General features: G+C 35.9%; 2 protein-coding genes across 2 annotated transcripts in view; both read right to left on the bottom strand.

The window, feature by feature from the left end:
• Positions 1-12,335, bottom strand: part of LOC121422833 (nuclear receptor coactivator 7-like) — a 54,428-nt gene extending 42,093 nt beyond the window's left edge. The window contains 2 exon segments of the mRNA XM_041618047.1: positions 9,057-9,196; positions 12,241-12,335. Coding sequence (XP_041473981.1) covers positions 9,057-9,196; positions 12,241-12,242 — 142 coding nt within the window. The 5' untranslated portion in view covers positions 12,243-12,335.
• Positions 12,336-16,240: 3,905 nt separating this feature from the next.
• Positions 16,241-21,226, bottom strand: LOC121406547 (UDP-glucuronosyltransferase 2B1-like). Its single transcript, XM_041597558.1, has 4 exons — positions 20,036-21,226; positions 19,241-19,472; positions 18,519-18,738; positions 16,241-16,867 (listed from the first exon to the last, which is right to left on the bottom strand). Exons 1-4 carry the CDS (start codon positions 20,897-20,899, stop codon positions 16,585-16,587), a joined length of 1,599 nt encoding a protein of 532 aa, XP_041453492.1. The 5' UTR covers positions 20,900-21,226; the 3' UTR covers positions 16,241-16,584.
• Between the last annotated feature and the right edge of the window lie 801 nt (positions 21,227-22,027).

Below are 22,027 nucleotides of genomic sequence, written 5' to 3' on the forward strand. Positions count from 1 at the left end.
TTTGCCCCATCCGATGTGTTGAATTCACAGGCATCCAGTCAGAAAAAAAACAAAGGGACAGTGGTGAAATTTACTACAGTTCTGGCATGCACAATAATACCTACACAAGTTAATTGATAGAAGTTAATACAGGTACACATTTACTAGTCTGCAGGTACAGACCCTCATTGGAACTTTGATCAACAAGTGTGCCTCCATGCAAAGACTAGCACATACATGTACAAGAGCCTTCAGTACACAAGGCATGAGTAGGCTGCACATTCAGACCCTTATTTTGTGTGAAGGGTTTGCCCAGCAGACTACACATTTACTGGGTAGGTAAACTACTCGCCTACTCTTAAGTGGCAATGCTACTTTCAAAAGTTTTTATTTTGAGGTGCTGCTGGGTTTGTGCTCCTCCTGGTTATGTGCACTGGGCTTTGAGACATTTTCTTATTCTGCTCAAAATCTGTGCTCAGGAACTGTCTCAAATAATCCATTTGACCCTACCATTCTTGAGCAAAGCTAAAAACTAACACGTGACCTTATTTACCCCATTCTCCCCAACAAAATGTAGTATGGGTGATATTAGGTGGTTTCAAACCGCCTCGATCATAAGAATCCCCGTTTTAGGCTAAAAAATACCCATTAATTATTCCTGCATTCACACACCGTCCCGAAACATACCCTTTGGGATAAGTTCCTGAAGTTACAAGCATGTACAGTATGGTCTGATAAGCAAGCAAGGCGCGAGATTCAAAATCACTGGCTCAGCAGCAACCCATGGCGCCCGTACCCAACTACATGCTGGGCTAAAAGTTCCCGTTAATCACTTTCACATTGCCACAATACCTGCGACCTTGGAAAAATCCCCGCGAAAGTTCTTGTAATTTTGACAAGTAGTACCTACTATTTAGTGGATATTTTCTTTGGGGGGAGATTACACATAATTTGCTTTCACATTGCCAATATTACCTGGTATTTTCTGATCGAGGTAAATTTTCCGATCAGAAAATACCTGGAACTGATGAACTTCGAGGCGGTTTGAAACCACCTATTTATTATTCAAAAAGTTTGTTATTCAAAGGTTCATTATTCAAAAGGTTTAGTCCAAAAATGAAAACAAAATTGATTAATCTGAACATCTGTGGGCTTTAATGTTCCAAATGTTATTAATATTCTGAAGGTTTAGCAATTATCTGTTTAGTTAATAGTCTGATTCCTACGTGTACATATGTCCACTTGTCAGAGATTGAAGGAAAATGAAGAGTATTCCAAAGGTTTGTAAAACCAAATATGAAGTAAGGTTTGTTATTCTGAAGGTTTGATATTAAACCTGAAAATGAAAATCCGATACAGTGTCAATTCCAGGAAAATATCATAAAATGAAATACAAATAATTTGTAGAACCCCCCCCCCCCCCCCCCGGAAAATGGAAAGCGGTCGAGGAAGCGAAGAACTGGTGGAGTTCCCCATTCTCCCCGCCAAAAAATAAAACTAAAATACATGTACACAAATTTTAAAACTCTAAGAAAGTAAAATATTTATGTTTTTCTTTAGATGATATAGAATTTTTAACAAATTTTCTTTTCTGCATATTTGACTTTTCCTGCCCAATTTTTTCAAAGCTATTTTTATTTTGATTCACTGGTTTGCATGATTGCATTTTTTCAAGATTCACATTCATACCCCTCAAAGTCAATGCCACTATGGAGATCTTGATCTTGTACTTTTCTGTACAACATACAAGTACATAACTAGGCCTACATGTATGTTTTCAAAATGCGTACAAACTTTCTGAGGGAAATGAGTCAGATCAAAAGTACATGGGTTGAGGGCTTGAGGCATTATCAGAGAAGAATTATCATAATCATGTATCAACTTTAAAGAGAGTATAATGCAACATGGTCACACAGTCCTAGATATACATGTACATGTAGGTTTGCTACTGGTAGTAAATCATCTTGAATCGAAAAGCAATTCAGTGAACTTCACAGAGCAAAATGCTGAAAATCATAATCTGATAACAAATAACGAAGTTATTGAATTTAAAAGTTTATAAATATTTTGTGAAAAAAGTTATATGCATGCACATCGTCATGAATATCATTAGGTGGGCTGAATGATGATGTCACCCCCCCATGAAATCATAATTGTTTCATTTGTACATACATGAGTACATGTAAGTGGGGATATGACATCATCAGCCAACCTAATGAATATTCCTAAAGACATGCCTAGAACTGTTCCACTGGAATAATGCAAATCTTTAAAATTCAATAACTTATTTGTTATCCGATTTTGATCAAATTTTCAGCATTTTGCTTCGTGAATTTTACTCTATCTCCAGCATGGAACATCCCTTTAAAGTATCGACACACGATATAACATTGTGAAACAAGACTGAAACCATGACCTTGACAGACTGGCATGCTTATCAATTTTTTTGGCAAAACACCAGTAGCGTATGCAAAGGAGTAGTTACAGGGGTTCAAACACCCCACCCCTTAAATTTTTTTCATAACCAAAACCCCCACCTAAGAATTCAACCCCCTTCCCTTAAATTATTTTGAAGACCTTTTTTTTGCTTGTCATTAGATGTAAAATTTGTGATGAAGACTTTTTTTTTGCTTGTCATTTTTTTGGAAATAAATGTTTAAACTTGGGCTTTATGAGCCAGATTAATTGGAATTAATATTTCATCTCCCTCCTTTTTGGAAATGAATGTTTTTAAACTTGGGCTTTATGAGCCAGATTAATTGGAATTAATGTTTTATCTCCCTCCATTTCCCATCCTTAAAATAGACAACCCACTTTGCAATCAAACTTTATACCAAATGAAATTCTAGCCAGTATTATTTACAACATCTCTGAAATAATAAATCAAGGTAGAACGTGAGAGAGATCCTTTGACAGTTATCCCTCCATCTCATGCAAATCACCCTATATTAAATGTGACTGTATACTGTCTCAATACAGATTTTCTTTCATGATCTAACCCAAGTCAATTGTATTTGCTCAGGAAAGTCATCTTGGAAACTGGTCAGTATCCCCCTTTCCCCTTTGTCACTGCTGCCATTGCCTTTGGCAGGAAAAAGTAGGCTACAGTGTACAGACCATCTCAGGGGGCGGCCACAAAGAAAGACACTGTATTTACATCCATTAGAAATGCACCTGAGGTCAGGTCCTGAAGGAAAAAAATATGAGCATAGGGAGCTTTAATGTACAACTGTACAACCACATGATGGACACAATAGCTTGCTAGATACAAGACAGGGTACAACACAATGGCATATGGTTTTATTTGTAACTTTTCAGTATTACGTTTCTTCAACTTTAATCACATTATCAGATTCATTGTTTATTAGGCCTGCTATTTTCTCAAAGGAGACCTCTCTCAATTTTTTTTTTCTAAAAAAAAGTATGTTTTAATACCATATACCCAAACAATTTAATACAAAATTGATTTTGAGAATCCCCATGCTGCAGCATATCCATTGTAAGGTCACCCTTGGCTGCAGGAAACCTTGGTAATAAAAACTGGTATCATTCAGTTCACATCTACTCAAGATAGAAAGAAGGAATGGATCTGACAGAAAATAAAGATTTACACACATGTAATGAAGAAAGTAGCACAACAAGGTCCTACAATCTGCTTACTATCTTTACATGTAGGTAAAACCTCATAAAACCAAAATACATTGTAGTGTGTATTTTTTTGCTGATTGAGGATGCACTTTCATACTGTGAAGTTTACAGTATGAACAACATTTTTGTCAATACACCGCACATGCAACTTGTGTGATACATGTATCCTTCCCAAGGGGTTTGGTCATCTTGCTATTAAAGAAAGCCTACATGTACTATTACAACATGATAAATAAACATGATTATAACCTTTAGTCAATGTTAATCATTATTTTAAAAAAATGAATAATAACCTAGTACTTAACTCATGACTACAAAACAGTCAAAATTAAAGGTAAAAGAAAGTGGTTGCAGCAAACAATTATTTCATGAGAAAATCTGTTATTAAAATCAAAGTTGATTGCCAGAATATTATCATACATCAAGATCTGGCACATTAAAACTTATATTTGTAAAGTCATGAAATCTTAGCTCAAAATTGATATAATTCTGACAATCAGTAACACATAAAATCATATAAGGGACAGTGCATTGCTTTGATACCCAACATTTGATGAATTTCCGTGCTTATCTTGCTCATTTCTCAGCAATCACACCTTTTCTTCCAGAGCTACATTATTTTGCACATAATATATTTATTTTTAATACAGACAGACACTTTGGTGGTAATTTCATTGGATTCTTTTTTAACTCCTTTTGAGATCATTATACCACAACTGGTATTTATCTTTTATCTTTCACCCCCTGAACCTCAACTATTACGACTATTCATGAATTCTACAACATCACACTTTGAATACTGGTTACCTACATGTAGTAGAGGGAGAGAGAGAGAGAAAAAAAATAATGGACAGATACATGTATGATAATGCAAAAAAAATGTCCCAATGGACAGCACAAACTATGTACTACACAGGTATCCATGAGGGCTGTTATTCACCTATCATTCATATTCAATATACATATACATGTACTAGTAATTGGAGAAATTGGTGTTCTCATACTATGTACATGTATGTACAGGCCTACATGTATGTGCATACCCCGGATCATGTACATGTAGAGTGAAGTGTTTACTCCAATTCTCTTTCCAATAATAGTCACACTGCAAACCCCTTCTCTTGGTCAGTACACAAACCCATCAATCTCCCCCACTCAGAGTCTGAGCCAGAGTCACAGTGAGAGAGAAACTCCTGATGACAGTGTAGCATATCCCCATTCGAGTTGTGACGCACATGGGCTCCAGCTAAAATTACCCTCCGACGGTAATTTGGGATCTCCTTTGCTTGCCTGGCTGCAAGTTGGCCACGCGCTGCAACGCAATTTATTCTGCAGGTGACGTCCAAATACATACCCCCTCCCCCTTCATCCTTGAGTCTCCTCAATACCTGTACATGTATGTACATGTACAATGTACATGTACACTTATGTCACATTGTTGCCTGTGTACATGTATGTAAATCATACATGTGCTGTACATGTATCTGGCCTACAGGCCTCTCTCTCTCTTTCCTACACTCGACAGATTTTTTTCTACATGACAGCACAGGGTATCCTCAATACAATCATACGTTAAGTGGATTAAGAAATTATAACATACAGTAGTTTCCCCCAAAATAATACATGTACTGCAGGCCTACACATGTAAATCATGCATTTAAAAAATGCGGAGCTCTTTGTACAGACGATGGGAAAAAGAGTCTTGCACACATAATTGTGAAAAAATATAATGTATGCCGACATACAAGTACATCATACCAAGGAGATATCTCCTTGATCATACAGTGCAAATATTGTCAGTAGTTCGGAACTACAGTACATGTAGGCCTACATGTATAGCATGCTGAGGAGTATACGGTACCATACACAAGCCTTCTGTATTCAAATTATGCATTGATGGCATGTACATGTAATATAAAGTAGAATAAAATAATTATTTAAGCACTTAATTTCTAATGTCACTTATTTAAGTGAGTTAAGGATTGCACTTGACACTATAAATTGCTCATGGAGCCTCTAAAATGAATTTCCACAACCATGTCAATTTGAACAATCTTGGCTGCAAATGTTTTCATGTTTGCTAAATTGCCAAAGAGCTCCAACCGAAATGGGTTGCCGGGCAGTTCTCCTGTATGCCTTGTTGAAACGACAGTCATACATGTATCTCTCAATACATGTGCATATGTAAATGTCACCTACATTATTTCCCCTCATTTGTCTCTTTGTCCTTTCTGCGCATAATGATTTCATTTACTGTGCAAATGTAAAAATAAACTTTCCAGGTGGGCGTTTCATAAAGCTGTTTGTAAGTTATGAATGAGTTTACACATGACTGACGAGTGAACTTTTCTATCAAGCTGCACTATTTTTTCTGCATTGTACAAACTAATGTGGACTACATGTATGTATACAATGAAACATTTTCCTTGCCAAGCTGCATCATATGCATTAGATCCAAACTAATTTAAGGGTGAATTCATCAAAGGGGTGTGAGTTGTCAGATCATAACAGGTGATGTAATGTTCATGTACCCAGGAATCAACCATACTGGTTGCTCAGTCACTTCAACTTGCTCTTTTCTAACTAGGTGCGATAACTCCCCTATACCTGATGTCATTATTTACTCATAAAACACCCTACAGTGTAAGCATACATGTATCACATTCCCATAATAGTTTTTCTACAAGTACATTCTAAAGATGAATTTCTAAACATTCAGTTGACATTAAAACTGTAAATATCATGCAAATGTGGGACTTGAAATCTTGGATGCCATATTCTGGCAAAGCAAATGAAAATCTGTAATAATTGGGCCTCCGCACAATTTGGAGCAGAAATATAAAATTTCAGGATAACCTCAATTTTGTCTATTGTTAAGGTACATGTACATGTACATGTATGTACACGGGACAGAGGAGTGAATGCAAAAATGCAGTTTAAAAATCTGAAAATTCTTGCTTATTAAAACTTACAAAATCATGAAACAAGATGAAATTAAACCTCCAGGGGCATTCTTCAGATTTTATTGAATGTCGCATCAAATGGCAATAACTATGCAGTCATGGTGGATATGGATGTACATGTATGGGAAGGGAGTTGCTTTGACGGCCCTCCATGGCAACAAAACTGACCATAACTCCACATAAATGTACTGTAACCTACATTACTTTGCAGATGTCAACAACGTTTACAGCCAAGCTGACCCTTCATCCTTCACTTGTTTTTCATTCCAATCAATCAACATCAGGAAATAGAAAGACTGTGAAATAACCTCACCCTTGCTTATTAAAAAGCATGACCAAAATAAACATTAAAGAAAAGTTTTTACAAATTTAAAAGTAAAACAAATTCTGTGTGCAAATAAATAATTCAATGTACATGTATCACAAAACAAGAATTCCTTGCTAATTATTCAAGTTGCATTATTGACCATTGATTTGCTCGACATGCAACTCACTTGGACTTTGGCAAAGTACAATATCACACAAAAAGGATTTACTGTATTGACCTGACATCTTTGCTATCTAAATATTCACTGTTTACAAGTAACGGACACAAGATACAGAAGAAAGCAACAAGAACATTTAATGTTTTTGCATTTGTCATCCAAAACTGTAGTGTACCCATGCAGTACCCACCAATATTCTTTCCCTGTGTTTACTCTTTAAAAAGCCAGGAATAAAAGTCCCACTCTCCTTTCACACATGATTCTTCTTCAAACATTTTGATGCAAAGACTCATTTAATAATACAATACATGCGAGTATGTTTTGGAGTGCATGTACATGTACATGTACCGTACTCCAAAGTATGGAAAGTTAAAACTTGAAAGAACACAATTTTTTTTTAGAATATTGACTGGAACCAGGAACACTATTCATGAAATGTTTACTAACAAGTAAATTACAATAATCATTTCATCCCCAACCTACTGGTCAGTGGTCACCAACGATTCCAAGAATGTGACCTTTCAAACAGAGACATGCGGTTTTAACAAAATACAAAGTTTTTAAATACCCCCCCCAAAAAAAAAAAAAAAAAAAATAGCCCCTCCTTTATCAAATACCATACATGTAGGTAAAGTTTGTGCAAGATAGTTTGGCAAGGATGTTCCTCCATGAACACTAATAAATGAACACATGTACACGTGCATGTACATGTGAAATCATAAATGTCACATAAATCATGTATTAATGACACGTTGTCATGCCAAAATAACAGCAAAAAGTGTACCTTGACATGTGGTTGATAATATGTACAGTATGTAACCTACATGTGTACAACATAATTATGAAGATCTATATCAAATTTTTAGTTTATAAAAGAATCATATTCTCATTTTTTAATACACTTCAACAATTCTACAATAAATATTAAGAATTGGAAATAAAAAGGATTTAACAATTTTCAATTTTAATAAAGCAATTAATCTAAAAAAATGTATGTCAGAAAAGGTGTCAGGGCAAGAAATCGGCCGTGGTTATAAATTGGAAAAAAAAGTACAAATATTGATTTCAACCTTTCTGCCTTTGATAATGTACACTAATTTATACACGACTTCATAAAAGTCAGAGCAATGAATGTATAGGAACACTCCACTTAATTTATTTTACTCAGACTCCACTTCATTACAAAGTTATTGTATGATTTCTAAAGGGCAATAATAGTAACATTCTTTGGTGTATTTGTGTGTGTAACAGTTAAAGTATTTGATTGACAGTGTTAATTGATCTCCTGAATTTTCTTTTAAATTGAATATTAATTTTGAGCAAATGGAAACTAAAATAATTTGAAAAAAAAGGGGAGCGCCTAGCTGGCAGTCTCACCTGCATTATGCGATTCAATACAGCAGCAGTGCTGACTTTGAAAATGACTATAGAATTATCATTCACAAATAACATCACAAAATACTACATGTTCATTGACCCTAAATGACATTTGACCTTGATCATGTGACCGAAGACGATCAGTGTCACTTCATTACCCTTACATGTATGTCCACATTTCATGAACTAGAGCCATAAACTTTCAAAGTTATGATGGGAATTTAACATGCCCCTAACATAAAAAAATTTCACTGACTTGGTCATGTGACCTGAAACTCATGCAGGATGTTCACTGCTTGATTACTAAATGTCAAAGTTTCATGAACTAGATCCACATACGTTCAGAGTTGATATGACATTTTAAAAACTTGACCTTGTTTTTAAATACTAAGATTTTGTTTTGATTCCTCCAGCATAATCTAAGTTCATTGACCCTATTTTTGGCCTTTGACCTTGGTCATATGACCTGAAACGCACAAAAGGAAATGCACGAAAGATGTTCAGTGACATTTCAAAAAAAAAATATTAGCCTTAAAGGGTTTTGTTACAGGCATACATGTGCACTACATGTTTTGATTTTCAAACTGTAAAACAGAAAACAAACCTGATACATCACTGTCCGAGCGTATCTTGATGCCTCGGATAGTAACTGGCTCTGATCTCCCTGTTCCATCTCCTCTGTACGGATAACTGTCCTTCAGTCGACTGGAGAGGGCTTCCTCTCCCTCTAAATCCGTTTCATTCCTTTTAAAGAAAGTTGAATATAGCTTCATTGTTACAATGATTTGAAATATGAATGATATGAATGTACAAAAAACTCATGGTAATCATTTACAGGTACAGTAGGTCTACACATTATTCTGATCATATTTTCCCCCTTTTAATAAAAGAATTGAAATGGCGAGCTCTACATGAAAAAGCGAGAGGCCAACAGAATGTTGTATTACATCTACATGTAGGTTATCAGTAGATTGGAATAAGTGAAACATGGACATGAAAGTCAATATGCCATCAGGTGAACATAGCTGTGAGGAATACAATCGTTATATTCTAGGTTTTGACGTCACCTCAGTGAAAATACTGTAACTGCGTTGTATTGTCAATTGCAGTGTTATATTCGCTAAGGTGAAGTCACTCACTGCTTACAAGTTGCATAATCAGGTAGTTTACTTGATAGTTTTCATGCGCTGATTGCATGAAGAATGCGCTTGCTGTATTTTTCCAAAATATTCTAATATGACTTGTAGATGTATCAGAGCTTCAGCAAGAATTTTGGTAAGCCAGATGATGAATGCAGTCTTTGATGGCGAATCTAAATGGACTAAGTCTATCTTGTCTATCTTTATACCATTTCAACTTTCCTCCGAAGCTACATTCTCCCTATGGGATAATATTTTCCAACAGCACTGCACAATTCAGTTAAAATATAATCCCCTGGGAAATATACAACCCTGTCAGGGAAATGAAATGTTGTATTCAAACTCTACAGTGCGTCCCCAAAAAAACTATTTTTGAAATGGCTGCCCAATATAAAAATGTATCACTTTTGGAGAAAAGACTAACACATGTAGATATGGAAAGCCAGTAAAGTCAACTTTCAAATGACACCAATAAGTTACTATTCATGCATGAACGAGCACTGCCCACTCAAACAAAGGGTATGAAAATTAGGGAGGGCCGGAATTAGCCTGAAGTCCAATTTCTTTCAGGTTTGTTTGGTACTTGCAAAGTTGAGGGTTTATTTGGTGAATTAAAGATCAGTTTTTATCAGCCGGTTACAATTTAATCCATTATTAAATTTAAATTTAAAGCATGAGTGATCATGAATTGCAATTATTAGTGCAGCAGTTTGTCTTTATCATGTGGATCTCAACAATGTGTTCATGACAGTCAGAAGAGGGGGTAATATGACTTAGGCAGTTGAAGTATGTTGATGGGATAAAGGTCAACAGAACATTTTTCTCCATCTAACCCCCCCCCCCCCCCCCCCCCCCGCTTCTCCTGAGAGATTAAGCTCTTCAAGGCTGGGCAGAAATTAGCCTTACATTTTTTTTGAGTGGTTTACCTTTGGAACTTGCTACGCTAAATTAATGAGTGAGATTAGTTTTGGATTCCTAGGCAAATTTCATGAGTTACTAAATTGAAATTCATATGCATGAGTGAACAGGTTTTGTAATTTTGGTGTAGCATATTCATCTTGTGGACCTCAGAAGTGTGTTCGTGAGAGTCAGAGTAATGTGATGGTACCTGTTACAAGCAAGAGGGCGAGATATGCTAAGACTTGGTTCAAAGGGCATTCCTCTTCTTTTTGTCCTTTTACAATTTAAAAGTCATATGTACCCTCCTCTCTCCACCTCCATTTCCCAGCCCAACCTCCCCCTCTCTCTGTTTCACTTCCTGGATTGTAGCCTATTCAAAACTTAACTGCCAAGTGACCGGTGGCTGATGGTCAGTTTTTTTTATTGAATGATCACAAATATGCGGCAGAATGCGTTTTAAAAATTTGATCTTTAATTACCCATAACTCCTTAACGAATGGCCGAATTTTCTTTAATTTTTTTTTCGATTCATTTCTAATGCAAAGACCTTTCATTTGATGTATCATTCGCCAATATTTATTATCTTAATTTTGGGGTAATATAGCTAGGCCTACAAAAAAACGATTGCAAAATCGAGTTTCTGCCGAATGTTAGATCTATTGTTACTGCTAATACGTTGTCTGTACGAGTGTACGTATGGGCCTCCAAGCTCTTCAGTCTATGAGTGAGTGAGCCAATTTCAGTTCAGCGGAACAACCAAAATACAGAGACTGAAGCTTTAGTTTTGGTCTAATGTGTGAGGAACTTCATGTTGGCTCTAAATCACCAATTTTCAGACTTGCAGCTTAGTCAGGTTAGTCTTATTATTACGTTAGATCTAACTTAATGTTACACACAACATGTTTCGGCATACGAGCGGGACTCTGAATCTGATGTCGAACCCGGCCTCACGTCTCACGAGCATGACGAGTCACGTTGTCGTTGAGCATGTTGAGATCTAATTCTAAGTACGATCTTGCAAAAGGCGCTCTAACCAACTTAGACAGCTGGCAGCCGTCTGTTTCAAGTTTTTTAACATATTTTTTTTTATTTTCTCCTCGTACACAGACGGCTCGCTATCGTGCTGCCACCATTAGAGGACTTGCAATGCAAAATCCCCCCGTCGGGGCTCTCCAATTTTTGCCTTTAATGACTAAAAATTTTGAAAATTAACGCGACCAAAATGCAAATTAATATTCCCTCTTGTCATTAATTGCCAAAAATCAGAGAAAAATCAAGTTAAAAGGAACAAAAACAGTGACTTACCTCGGCTGTCGCGCAAATTCACTTTCCCGTTTTATCCGATCTTAATTAAGTAGGCCTAGGCATACATAGTCATATGGCCATTGCGATTGGTGATTGAGTCCCTGATCGCGCTGGAACTTCGGTTTCTGTATTTGGTGAACAAATCAACAAAACAGAGACCGAAGCTTAGTTTTGGTCTATAAGTATAACCAACTGAGCTATGCTGCCTCCCCATTCGTATCCTATACAAGGAGACCTAGTCCCTGTGCAATTCGAACTACTGTATCAAAGAACTGTGATATCCCCATTGAAAATGTGTGGATAAGAATTGCATTAATGGATAATTGTAGTGGCCTCTTGAATGTGAATGAGACACAGACTGACCTGGATGATTTTCACGATTACTATTTCGATCTCTTGTTACTGACACTGTACATATTTTGTATAAAATTTAGATCTACTTACATCAGTCCTAACTTGCTGTCTGCATAAAGATTAAGATGCGGTTGAGCTTTACCGGAATATTCCAGAACTGAGCTATATTTGACTCTGTAAAATTCCTAAGAATTCCATCAAGTCCATGTTTACGTTCATCAGTAGTTTGCAAATCCTCAAATTTAATGGTATAGCGCCAGCTTGAGATAAAGGAATTATAGTGCCTATCGCAAATCGCAGAGATCAATAATAATCATATCATATATTAATAACTAATAATACATCTATATGATAATAATCTAGTAAACAAAAAAATCTAACTAGAGTATAAGATCCCATGGACACTTCATACATAGTTTCTAACTAAGTAACTCTTAACCGAAAAATCTAATCACTGTTTTTTACTAGGAAAGATAGTTAATATGTGCGTCCCAGAAAAAACGAAACCGAGATTAAGCGATGATTTATCATAACTTAAACAGAAATACAATAAAAAAAATGACCTACCAATGTAAAGCTTAAAATCCCTTCTTTCATCTGATATTACTTCTACACTTGTTCTTTTGTATTTTATTATATGAAATTAGGTTTATTCAGAGTTTTTTCCTCCAAAAACTAGAAAAATTGGATTGACAACTGATATAGTGCATTAGATATTTATTGCGTGCTGCAACGTATTTCATTATAAGGGAGACAATAACACAAGTATGAAATAATGAAAAAAAAATAATGATTTTGTGTAATAACATAAGAAAGCGGGAAGTGGAGATGTGACGTCATCAGCACACCTAATGAATATTCATGACGACTGTTTTTTGCTAAACTTTCAACTTCAATAACTTTATTATTTGTTATCCGATTTTGATGAAATTTTCGGCATTTTGCTCAGTGAATTCTACTCTATGTATTAAGATATAAATATTTTAAGCCCGGACCATCCCTTTAAGGTTTTTTTTCTTTTAAGTACGACCTATGGGGTTATTGGTCGTGATAAGAACCCAAAAGGTTTTATATGAAATACAAAATTGGTGACAAGTTTTAAGGTTCAAGTTCATGAAGAATGGTTTCTTATAGAGAACCGAAATAGGAATGTTTAGAACAGATTTGTGTTCCCCAAAACGGTCTAAAATTTCTGAACCCTCCCCCCATCCCACACACTTTTTTTAAACAAGTGCACACCAAGTTACCATAATGCATATAGCATTTCCATTTATTTGAAAGCAGGATAAAAGAGCATTGTACATTAAAATGCTTTGCTCACGGGCTTAGGTGCAACCTTCCATCTATTTTTGTTGGGTTCCTCTTGTTCGGGCGTCCTACTTGCATTTCCTTACCTGCTCCCTTCATTTAACAAGGTTGGGGCAACTGCCCGTCGGTCCAAGATTCACAGTTGAAGGGGAAAATCGTTATTACCGTATCAGGTTGATTTTATTCATATCTCCATTAAAGGCCCATTTTTATTCTTCATTTTCTTTTCTTTCATTTTCTTTTTTTTTCTTTCTTCCTTTTTTCTTTCTTTCTTTTCTTTCTTTCTTTCTTTCTTTCTTCTTTTTTTAAATGTCTTTCTTTAATTGGTTCCTCAAGTTCCCTTCATTTTTCTCTCTTTTTCCTTCTTTTTCAGTTCTAATTCTCCCTCTTTCATTTACTTTTCTTTCTCCCTTTGAAATCTCTTCTCTTTTTCTTATCCCCTCCTTTTTATTCGATAATACATTGCACTACTTGATCAATGGATGACAGACGTAAACGTATGTAGACAAAAATGATGTTATGACATGATGGCGTTGAACTATAATCCGCAATAAGAGTCGAGGGCTAAATTATTGGATGATTTTTTTCAATTCAAACTCAGTTAACTTGATAAATAATCTAACAATAAATAAATCAATTAACGATAATCGGAAAAGATTTGGAGACGATTTCCTTCGAAATCACAAATAAAACAAAAGTAAAACAATGAAACAACAAAGAAATACTTAAAACATATAAAAAAAAACCCAATAATCTAGATTTTGGGGAAGTACAACATCCTTCATAGTTGAACCAAACAAAGAGAATAAAAATCCGGGTTTTTTAAAATATATTTAATCAGAGCAAACCTATGATTTTGTTAACAAATTAACAACATTATTTAATTTTGATATTTTTTTTGAGAATTCGGCTTTCCGTTTTTTAAGACACAATGGTACATCGAATTGAAAAAGGTGCATTTGAAATCATACATATAATATGTGTATTATACTCTTTAGAAAATTGTACAATGCCTTAAGTAATAATACATCGATGCACGAGCACCACATAATAGCAGATAATATATTCCAATTATTTTGAAAACGAATATCATACACTTTTATTAACTTTCCTCTGCTCAATTCATGTCTTGGGTCATTAGGCTGAGGTGTTGTACTCTACTCATGTAAAGTGATAATGGAGGAAAACAAATGAAGAGGCGTTTAAAATATTTTGTGTGCAGTCTGAGCAATGGTTCATTATGACTTATGAACTTCAAATTATTTTTAATCTAAAAAAGGGGGAAAAACGAATGTGGTTTCAACTTGTTGCTTGGTTGACCTCACATTTAAAAGAGAATGAAACCCTTGAAACCGGGTAGATTTATATAACCTAAAGAAGAAATTCAAAGAAACATAATGATGAGAGTTTGGGGAAGGTTGAATTAATAATAATAATGAGCATTTTACTTGAGGCTTTTAATGCTACGCAGATGCTCTGTGACCAAGACCTGCTATCATGGTTAATACCCCTAACTCCATGGTTAATGAACTTCCCCATTACACACAGCAAAAACTGTAGTGTTAACCGGTGTACATAGAGGACCACACCAGTTATTTTACACCGGTGTTAAATTGGTGGTGTTAATAGTTTTATACCTATAGGTGTTATTACAACACCTATGGTTATTACATTTACACTCTTTGGTGTTATGTTCAATCTCTAGGGTGTCAACACCTCAGGTTGTGGTCCTCTATTGACACCAATTGGTGTCAGTTTTAACACCACGGTTTTTACAGTGCATATTTCATTTCAATTTTCAATTTCAACTTTATCTTACCAATGACAAGTTCAAGTGTTATATGGATGAGTTGTTTGATATGCCATTATTGCCTCATCACGCATCCGACTCGCGTCTTTTGGCAAGGAGTTTATCTACATTTGCCATTCTCCATCCGGGAGGGGGCTGTTTCATAAAGCTGTTCGTAAGTTTAGAGTGACTTTAAGAACGACTGGTGATCCTTTCCAGTAAATAATATTCGCGATTGAACTTTCATTGGTGATTATTTAGCGCGTAGTCGTTTTTAAAGTCGCTCTTAAAGGTCAAGTCCGCCCCCGAAAATGTTGATTTGAATCAATAGAGAAAAATTCAAAAAGCATAAAGCTGAAAATTTAATCAAAGTAGGATGTAAACTAAGAAAGTTATGACATTTCAAAGTTTTGCTCAATATATATTTTTTATTGTTTGAATTACACAATATTTCTATTTTTATAAATTTGTCAGAAAGGACCAATTTGACGGAACCAGAAAAATGTTAAAACAATGGTATTTCCACAATTCAGGGGAAAAATAAGACTTCTTTCACATTACCATGAGGAGAAAAATAAGAATATTTCATAATACAAAAAAAAGTGGATGACGTCATCAGTCCCCTAATTTGCATACAGACCAGGATGTGCATATAACTGTTTAGTGAAATTAAGCGAAAAGTGAAAATGTCATAACTTTCTTATTTAACATCCGAATTTGATGAAATTTTCAGTGACTTTACTTGTTGAATTTTTCTCTATTTGAAATCAATTTACTTTTTGTTGGGATGGACTTGTTCTTTAACTTACGTACAACTTTATGAAATACCCATGGGCAGCCGGTAGGAAGAAATTCTAACAAGTTGTTTAAACTTTCTTAAACAACATGTTTAAACGGTTGTTTAAAATGTTTAAACAATAGTTGTTAGGGTGACGGGCTTAAACAACGTGCTTGGAATTTTAAACAGCGTTTTTACAGTGTATGCAGTGCTCATATAAAAGTTGTATTAAGCGCTATAAGTGTTGTATAATATCATCATTATAATGAGCCCCAAAAGAAAATGTTTGGGTATGTTTTAGGTGAGAAGTTGTACGACATCACCGATCTTGTTCGCAATGCAAATGCGAGAATATAGCACTAGTGTTCTCAACATTTAAAATGCTCATAACTTTTTAAATGTTGTACAGCTTTACTAAAACTGTCGTTGATCTTATTCTTTCATTATTCTGCTTTCATACCAGCTAACTGTTCCAAGGTTTCATTCCCTTTCAATCCCAGTAGGAATAGACACGTACACAATAGTGTGTGTATAAACCCATCAACATGACCGACAAGCATCAAGATAGTTTATATTTCTCTTCAATATTAGTGTTCCACAGAAGAGCAAAGAGCACTCGAGCAACTCTGTACGTGACGTAGAAAAACATTCCACCAATCAGAGCAAGGAATAGAATGACATCGACGAGGTAAAGTTTGAACAAGCTGATATTAGGTACAGGTGATTTCATGTATTGTCCGCCAAACTGAATCACGTGCTCAATCCAGAATGCTGCTCGTTCTGTTGAAGTCTGGGGACGATGTCTGTAGATAGATGACAACTGCAAAGCCTTTTCTTTGTATCTGAAATGAAATTTTATATAAGAAAGAAGAGTAATTAAATGTAACGCCTTGTGTATGACTATTTTTCTATTTTTTCGTTGGACTAATAACTTCATTTATTTTCAAAACAAAATAATTTTCTTTCGGGAAAGTCAACAGGAACCAACATTGGTGATTTCAAGTCTATATGGACGTGGTGTAATTTCCATACCATACACTGTTACCCCCCCCCCCCCCTGATCTTACAGGAAAAAAAGAGAAGATTTTGCAGAAAGCAATAACAGAATCATTCTGTAAATTCATAAATTTTTCTGCAATTTAACAGAACATGTCTGTTTAAAAAGGGGGGACGGTGTTTTATTAAAGGAAATTTGTAAGGTTCTATACACCAAATACCAATTTCCTGTAAGATTAGGCAATCTGGTAAGATTACAGGTGTTCTCGGGACTCTGCTACAGGAACTTCGAATATTTTAAGAATAAATATTAGTCCATAAGGCAGAGTATTTTCTCTATGAAAGAGGGTACTCCGGGCTGCATATCACATAAAAAATAGAGTAAAACTCATCGACCAAAAAGGTGAAAATTTCAGCAATATTTTATGAAAACAGATCATGCACGCCATCATGATTTATGCAGAATGTGCGCTGATGATGTAATGACCACACTTTCCTTTTTCTTATGGTATTACATGCACTCTTATATACATGTACAGTATACATGTGTGTAGGATATATCTCTCTTGTAGCAAAATAAGTTGAAGTAATGATTATTTTATACATTAAATAAGTTGTCAATTCATTTTTTTTATTCTTGATGGACAATATTTGAATAAATTTTTAAAATAAAATACACAGGAATGGGGATATGACATCTTCAGCTTGCTCACTAAATTTTCATGAAGACATGCCATGCACGCAAGACTATTTCTAAAAAAATTACAAAACCTTACAATGTCATAACTTTGATATTCCTTCCCTTGTCCAAATTGATGAAATGTTCAGTATTTTGTTTGTCTGATTTTACTTTATCCGTTGAAATTAAATTTATGTCAGTCTGTGCAGTGGAACGGTTTTGAAGGGGCGGGGCTAACAAAAACAGAAACGATCGGATGATGAATGTTTGTTGAAAAAAAAACAGGGGAAGGGCTGCTGTGCATTTCAGTAAACGATAAATTTTGAATAACTATTACAAAACAGATGGAAATTAGAAAGAGCATAAATGTAAATGTTTGCATATTATAAATTTGTGTTCAGTAACATTAATTTTGTAAAGATGACGGGTGCAGATGAGATTTTGAATTTAATCCTGTGTTTTTTATAATTTCATCGCTCTCTTTATACGTTCGAATGAGAAAAACATGAAATCGCATGCCAATAATATTAAATTGAATGAAATGTTTGGCTGTTTAATGTTGACCTCATTGGTCATTCAGATTTTTTAAAAATTGAATGATATCATCAATAAAGCGGATGAAATTTTGATGAAACGTAACGGGAAAACCTATGGTCAAAAACAGGTTTCTTACAAGTCAATCGAGAGTTGTCCACGAAAGGGGTCCCTTTGAGTACAATTTTTGTAAAAAAAAAAAATAGAAAAGGCCAATAGGGCCTATATTGTAACGTTGAATAATCGGTATCATATGATTGAATGATAGACGAAGATAGGCTTACTTGTTGTTTGAGAGGACTTCCTTCAGCGACTCAACCACCTTGAGCTTACTTAGTTCTTGTCTGGTTATCCGAATTCCAGTTCCTCTCTCGACAACACGGGTTGCAGTGTCGTGCTGGTCACCAATAATTGGAACCATTATCAAGGGTACTCCATGGTACAACGCCTCATGAAGACCATTATTACCACCATGATACATCATCAATCGTGTCTTCGAATGACCTAGCAAAGATATTGTAAGCAACGTGCACAATTAAGTTTGAAGTTGGATATTAGCCTTTGTAATGAAGAGCAATCGAAGGGGACTCATCCACTGACCGACCAAAGCCGTCCACGAACGGACATGAACCTGGCTGACATTGACCCCAACACTTTGGAAGACGCAGCTGACAATCGCCAACTGTTTAGAAATGTCAGAGAGTCTGTTGTGAGGGCTTAAGATGGAGAAATATCAAGCTTGTCTACAAGACAGCAAGGAGGAAAAAGACAATTAAGGGCTGCATCATCTGTGCCAATTTCCCGCATCTGCACAAAGTGTTGCAGAGACTGCCATTCCAAAGTTGGAGTGCACAGCCGTGTGCACAGCCACGCAGGCGACGCAATCTGTTAGCGCACTTCACCATTGTCTCCCGACATGGATGATGGATGCTGACAACAATATTGTTATTGCAATGATCATTTGTGGAATGTAAGTATGAAGAAAAAGTCATGGTTTGGCACTCACCTAAAAGATTGTTTTGTGGTATCCAAGGAAACATCTTGACATTGTCGGGTATATCAAAGTTCAGGGATCTTTTCATTGTATCTTCGATCTGCCATATGATTTTCTGGTCGACTTCTGCAAAGGCATCTGCGAAGATTTTGAGGATGCTTTGATCAACGGCGGCACAGTACGTCCCCAGTGTAAAGATGATAATGCCGTGATCGCCTGCGCTATCGATGTAATCCACCAGCTCCTATAAACAAAAGAGACGGGGATGTACATTAAACGTGGCCAATAAAACTCACATTGACTGTCACGTTATAAAGAATATGACGTAACTATCTTTATTATAAGCCTTAAACATCGCGTTTACACGAAGAAACCTGCTATGTAAACCCAAATCATTTTAAAACACTGGTTGGGTTTATAATAAACTGTTGATTATTCAATTTCATACTGTGTAGAAATGTAGTATGTTCATTTTTAATAAAGGAACCCGGCTGAAGGGTAAAAAGGAAAGAATGGGTCCACTTGCATTGTTTGGCATGAAAGGAAGCTTTGGTCTAAATTTCAATCGGCTTATAATATTTCCAAATTACACCAAAGAATAGAATAACACCCAAGCACATTAATGACTGCTTTTTTATACTGAGAGAAAGTGGTGATGATAACAAAAAACGTCCCCTCTTCATGCTGTTGAGACAAAACTTTGTCGGTATATTGGGTGACGAAAATTCGGCTACACGTGAAAAAGAGAAGAAGAAATTGTTATTCAACCCATCTCCCTCCAAAATGAAGATGGTTATTGCTATATACCTTGCTTAATTTTCCTGCTGGACCTGCAGTAAACCCGCCCACTGGGATGACGTTCGGAGTTAATGGTGCTGAAAATTCCAAGGCGAAATCATTTGCGACAAACCACATATCAACCTCACTGAGGAGTTCATCCATGCTCAAATCGGGCCTAATGTTGAACTCGTCCTTGATCGAGCTGAAGTGTTTGCCGGTATAATATGGAGTGCCTTGTCCATAGTGCACCATCCAAACCATAAAGAGATTGACCAGGCGTTCAAAGAAGTTCATATGATTGGAGAATCCAGTAGATACTATCGGCATGAATGCTGGATTTATCGGAATTCCTGCATACGGGTATGCCGTCTGCATTGCGAGTCCGGCCACGACTGCCACCGAAGGAATGGTTAGTTTTTGTGCAATCAGAGCCCCGCACATCCAAATCACATCGAATACGACAATGTCATAATTTGAATGTGCCAATGTAGACGTCAATGCGTCATCGGCGAGCACCTTCCGACAATCATCCAGATAAACATCACGGATCGCATCTTCGTAACTGAAGACTTGTGCAATGGACGAGTGAGAGTAGAGCCCGCCAAATTTCTTAAAGGCTCCAAGGACTTCAGAGTGAGGTCGTGCGTGATCAATAATTACAAAGTTGAAGAGATCTTTGTACGGAGCTTGATGGATGCGATATGCATAAGCTTGGCCAATCAGGAAAGTAACGTTGTGTCCTCTGTTAACCAGCTCTTCCCCCATCTTGGCGAATAGTAAAAAGTGAGAACCGGCACCGTACTCGGCACTGAGAAGGACGTTTGCTGGTTGGACAACGTCGACGAAAACGATGACAAAGCAACCGACAAAAATTAAATTGAAAACCTTCATTGTGAAAATAACTAGTTAGGTAATTTATTTCAAAAGTAAAGTATCAAAATGCAATTATCAAGAAACCGGAGCCTAAAACCTCAACACGGCCAACAGGCATGGCAGGAGTCCTTTTCTGTAGATCTACAAAAATATGACAGCGTCATAGACGTTTTTTTTTAAATGCTTGAATACCTTTCATCAGACACAAAAGAGGTGTCCAGTAAATCAGATAGAAGCAGAAGTGTGCGCATTGGTTAATTGTCTTCATACCAAAATCACGAGTATAAAGCGTGACAGAAGTTGATTTATATTCGCATGAGGAGTCACTGGTAACTTTTTCATCCACCATTGATATTGCAACTTCGAAATATATAAAGTTGCATTTATCAAAGCATGACGGTGCTTGCTGGTGCACGTAATTTCAGTTTTCGGGTGTGTGAAGGACATGGATTATTTCAAAGTGTTTATCAAAATTGCAGGTAGACCTGTACTGATAACTTATATGAATGAAAAGAAAATGTCATGCTCTATATAGGCCTGAGCGGGGCCGGAGTAATGATTGATTAAAGGTCAAGTCCACCCCAGAAAAATATCGATTTGAATAAATAGAGACAAATCAAACTAGCATGACGTTTAGATTTTCATCAAAATCGGATTTCAAATAAGAAATTTCTGACATTTTAAAGTTTTGCTTATTTTTCACAAAACAGTATGCACAACTCAGTGACATGATGGCCCTCACTCAATATTTCTTTTGTTTTTGTTTTTTATTGTTTAAATTATATAATATTTTATTTTTTACAGATTTGACAATGAGGACCAACTTGACTGAATCATATATGCCAATTCCACATGTTCAGGGAGGAATTACTTGTTGTTTCACTTGACATTGATACGAAAATGAGAATATTCCATATTTCACTTAATAAAACAACAAAAAATAGTGAGTGGATAACGTCATCAGTCTCCTCATTTGCATACCGACCAGGATGTGCATATAATTGTTTTGTGAAACTGTCATAACTTTCTTATTTTACATGCGATTTTGATGAAAATTTCAGTGTTATGCTTGTTGGAATTTTCTTTTTGTATTCAAATCAACTTTTTGTTGGGATGGACTTGTCCTTTAATGATTGATATGCCTAT

This window comes from Lytechinus variegatus, chromosome 1, assembly GCF_018143015.1.
Source record: "Lytechinus variegatus isolate NC3 chromosome 1, Lvar_3.0, whole genome shotgun sequence".
NCBI lineage: Eukaryota > Metazoa > Echinodermata > Echinoidea > Temnopleuroida > Toxopneustidae > Lytechinus > Lytechinus variegatus.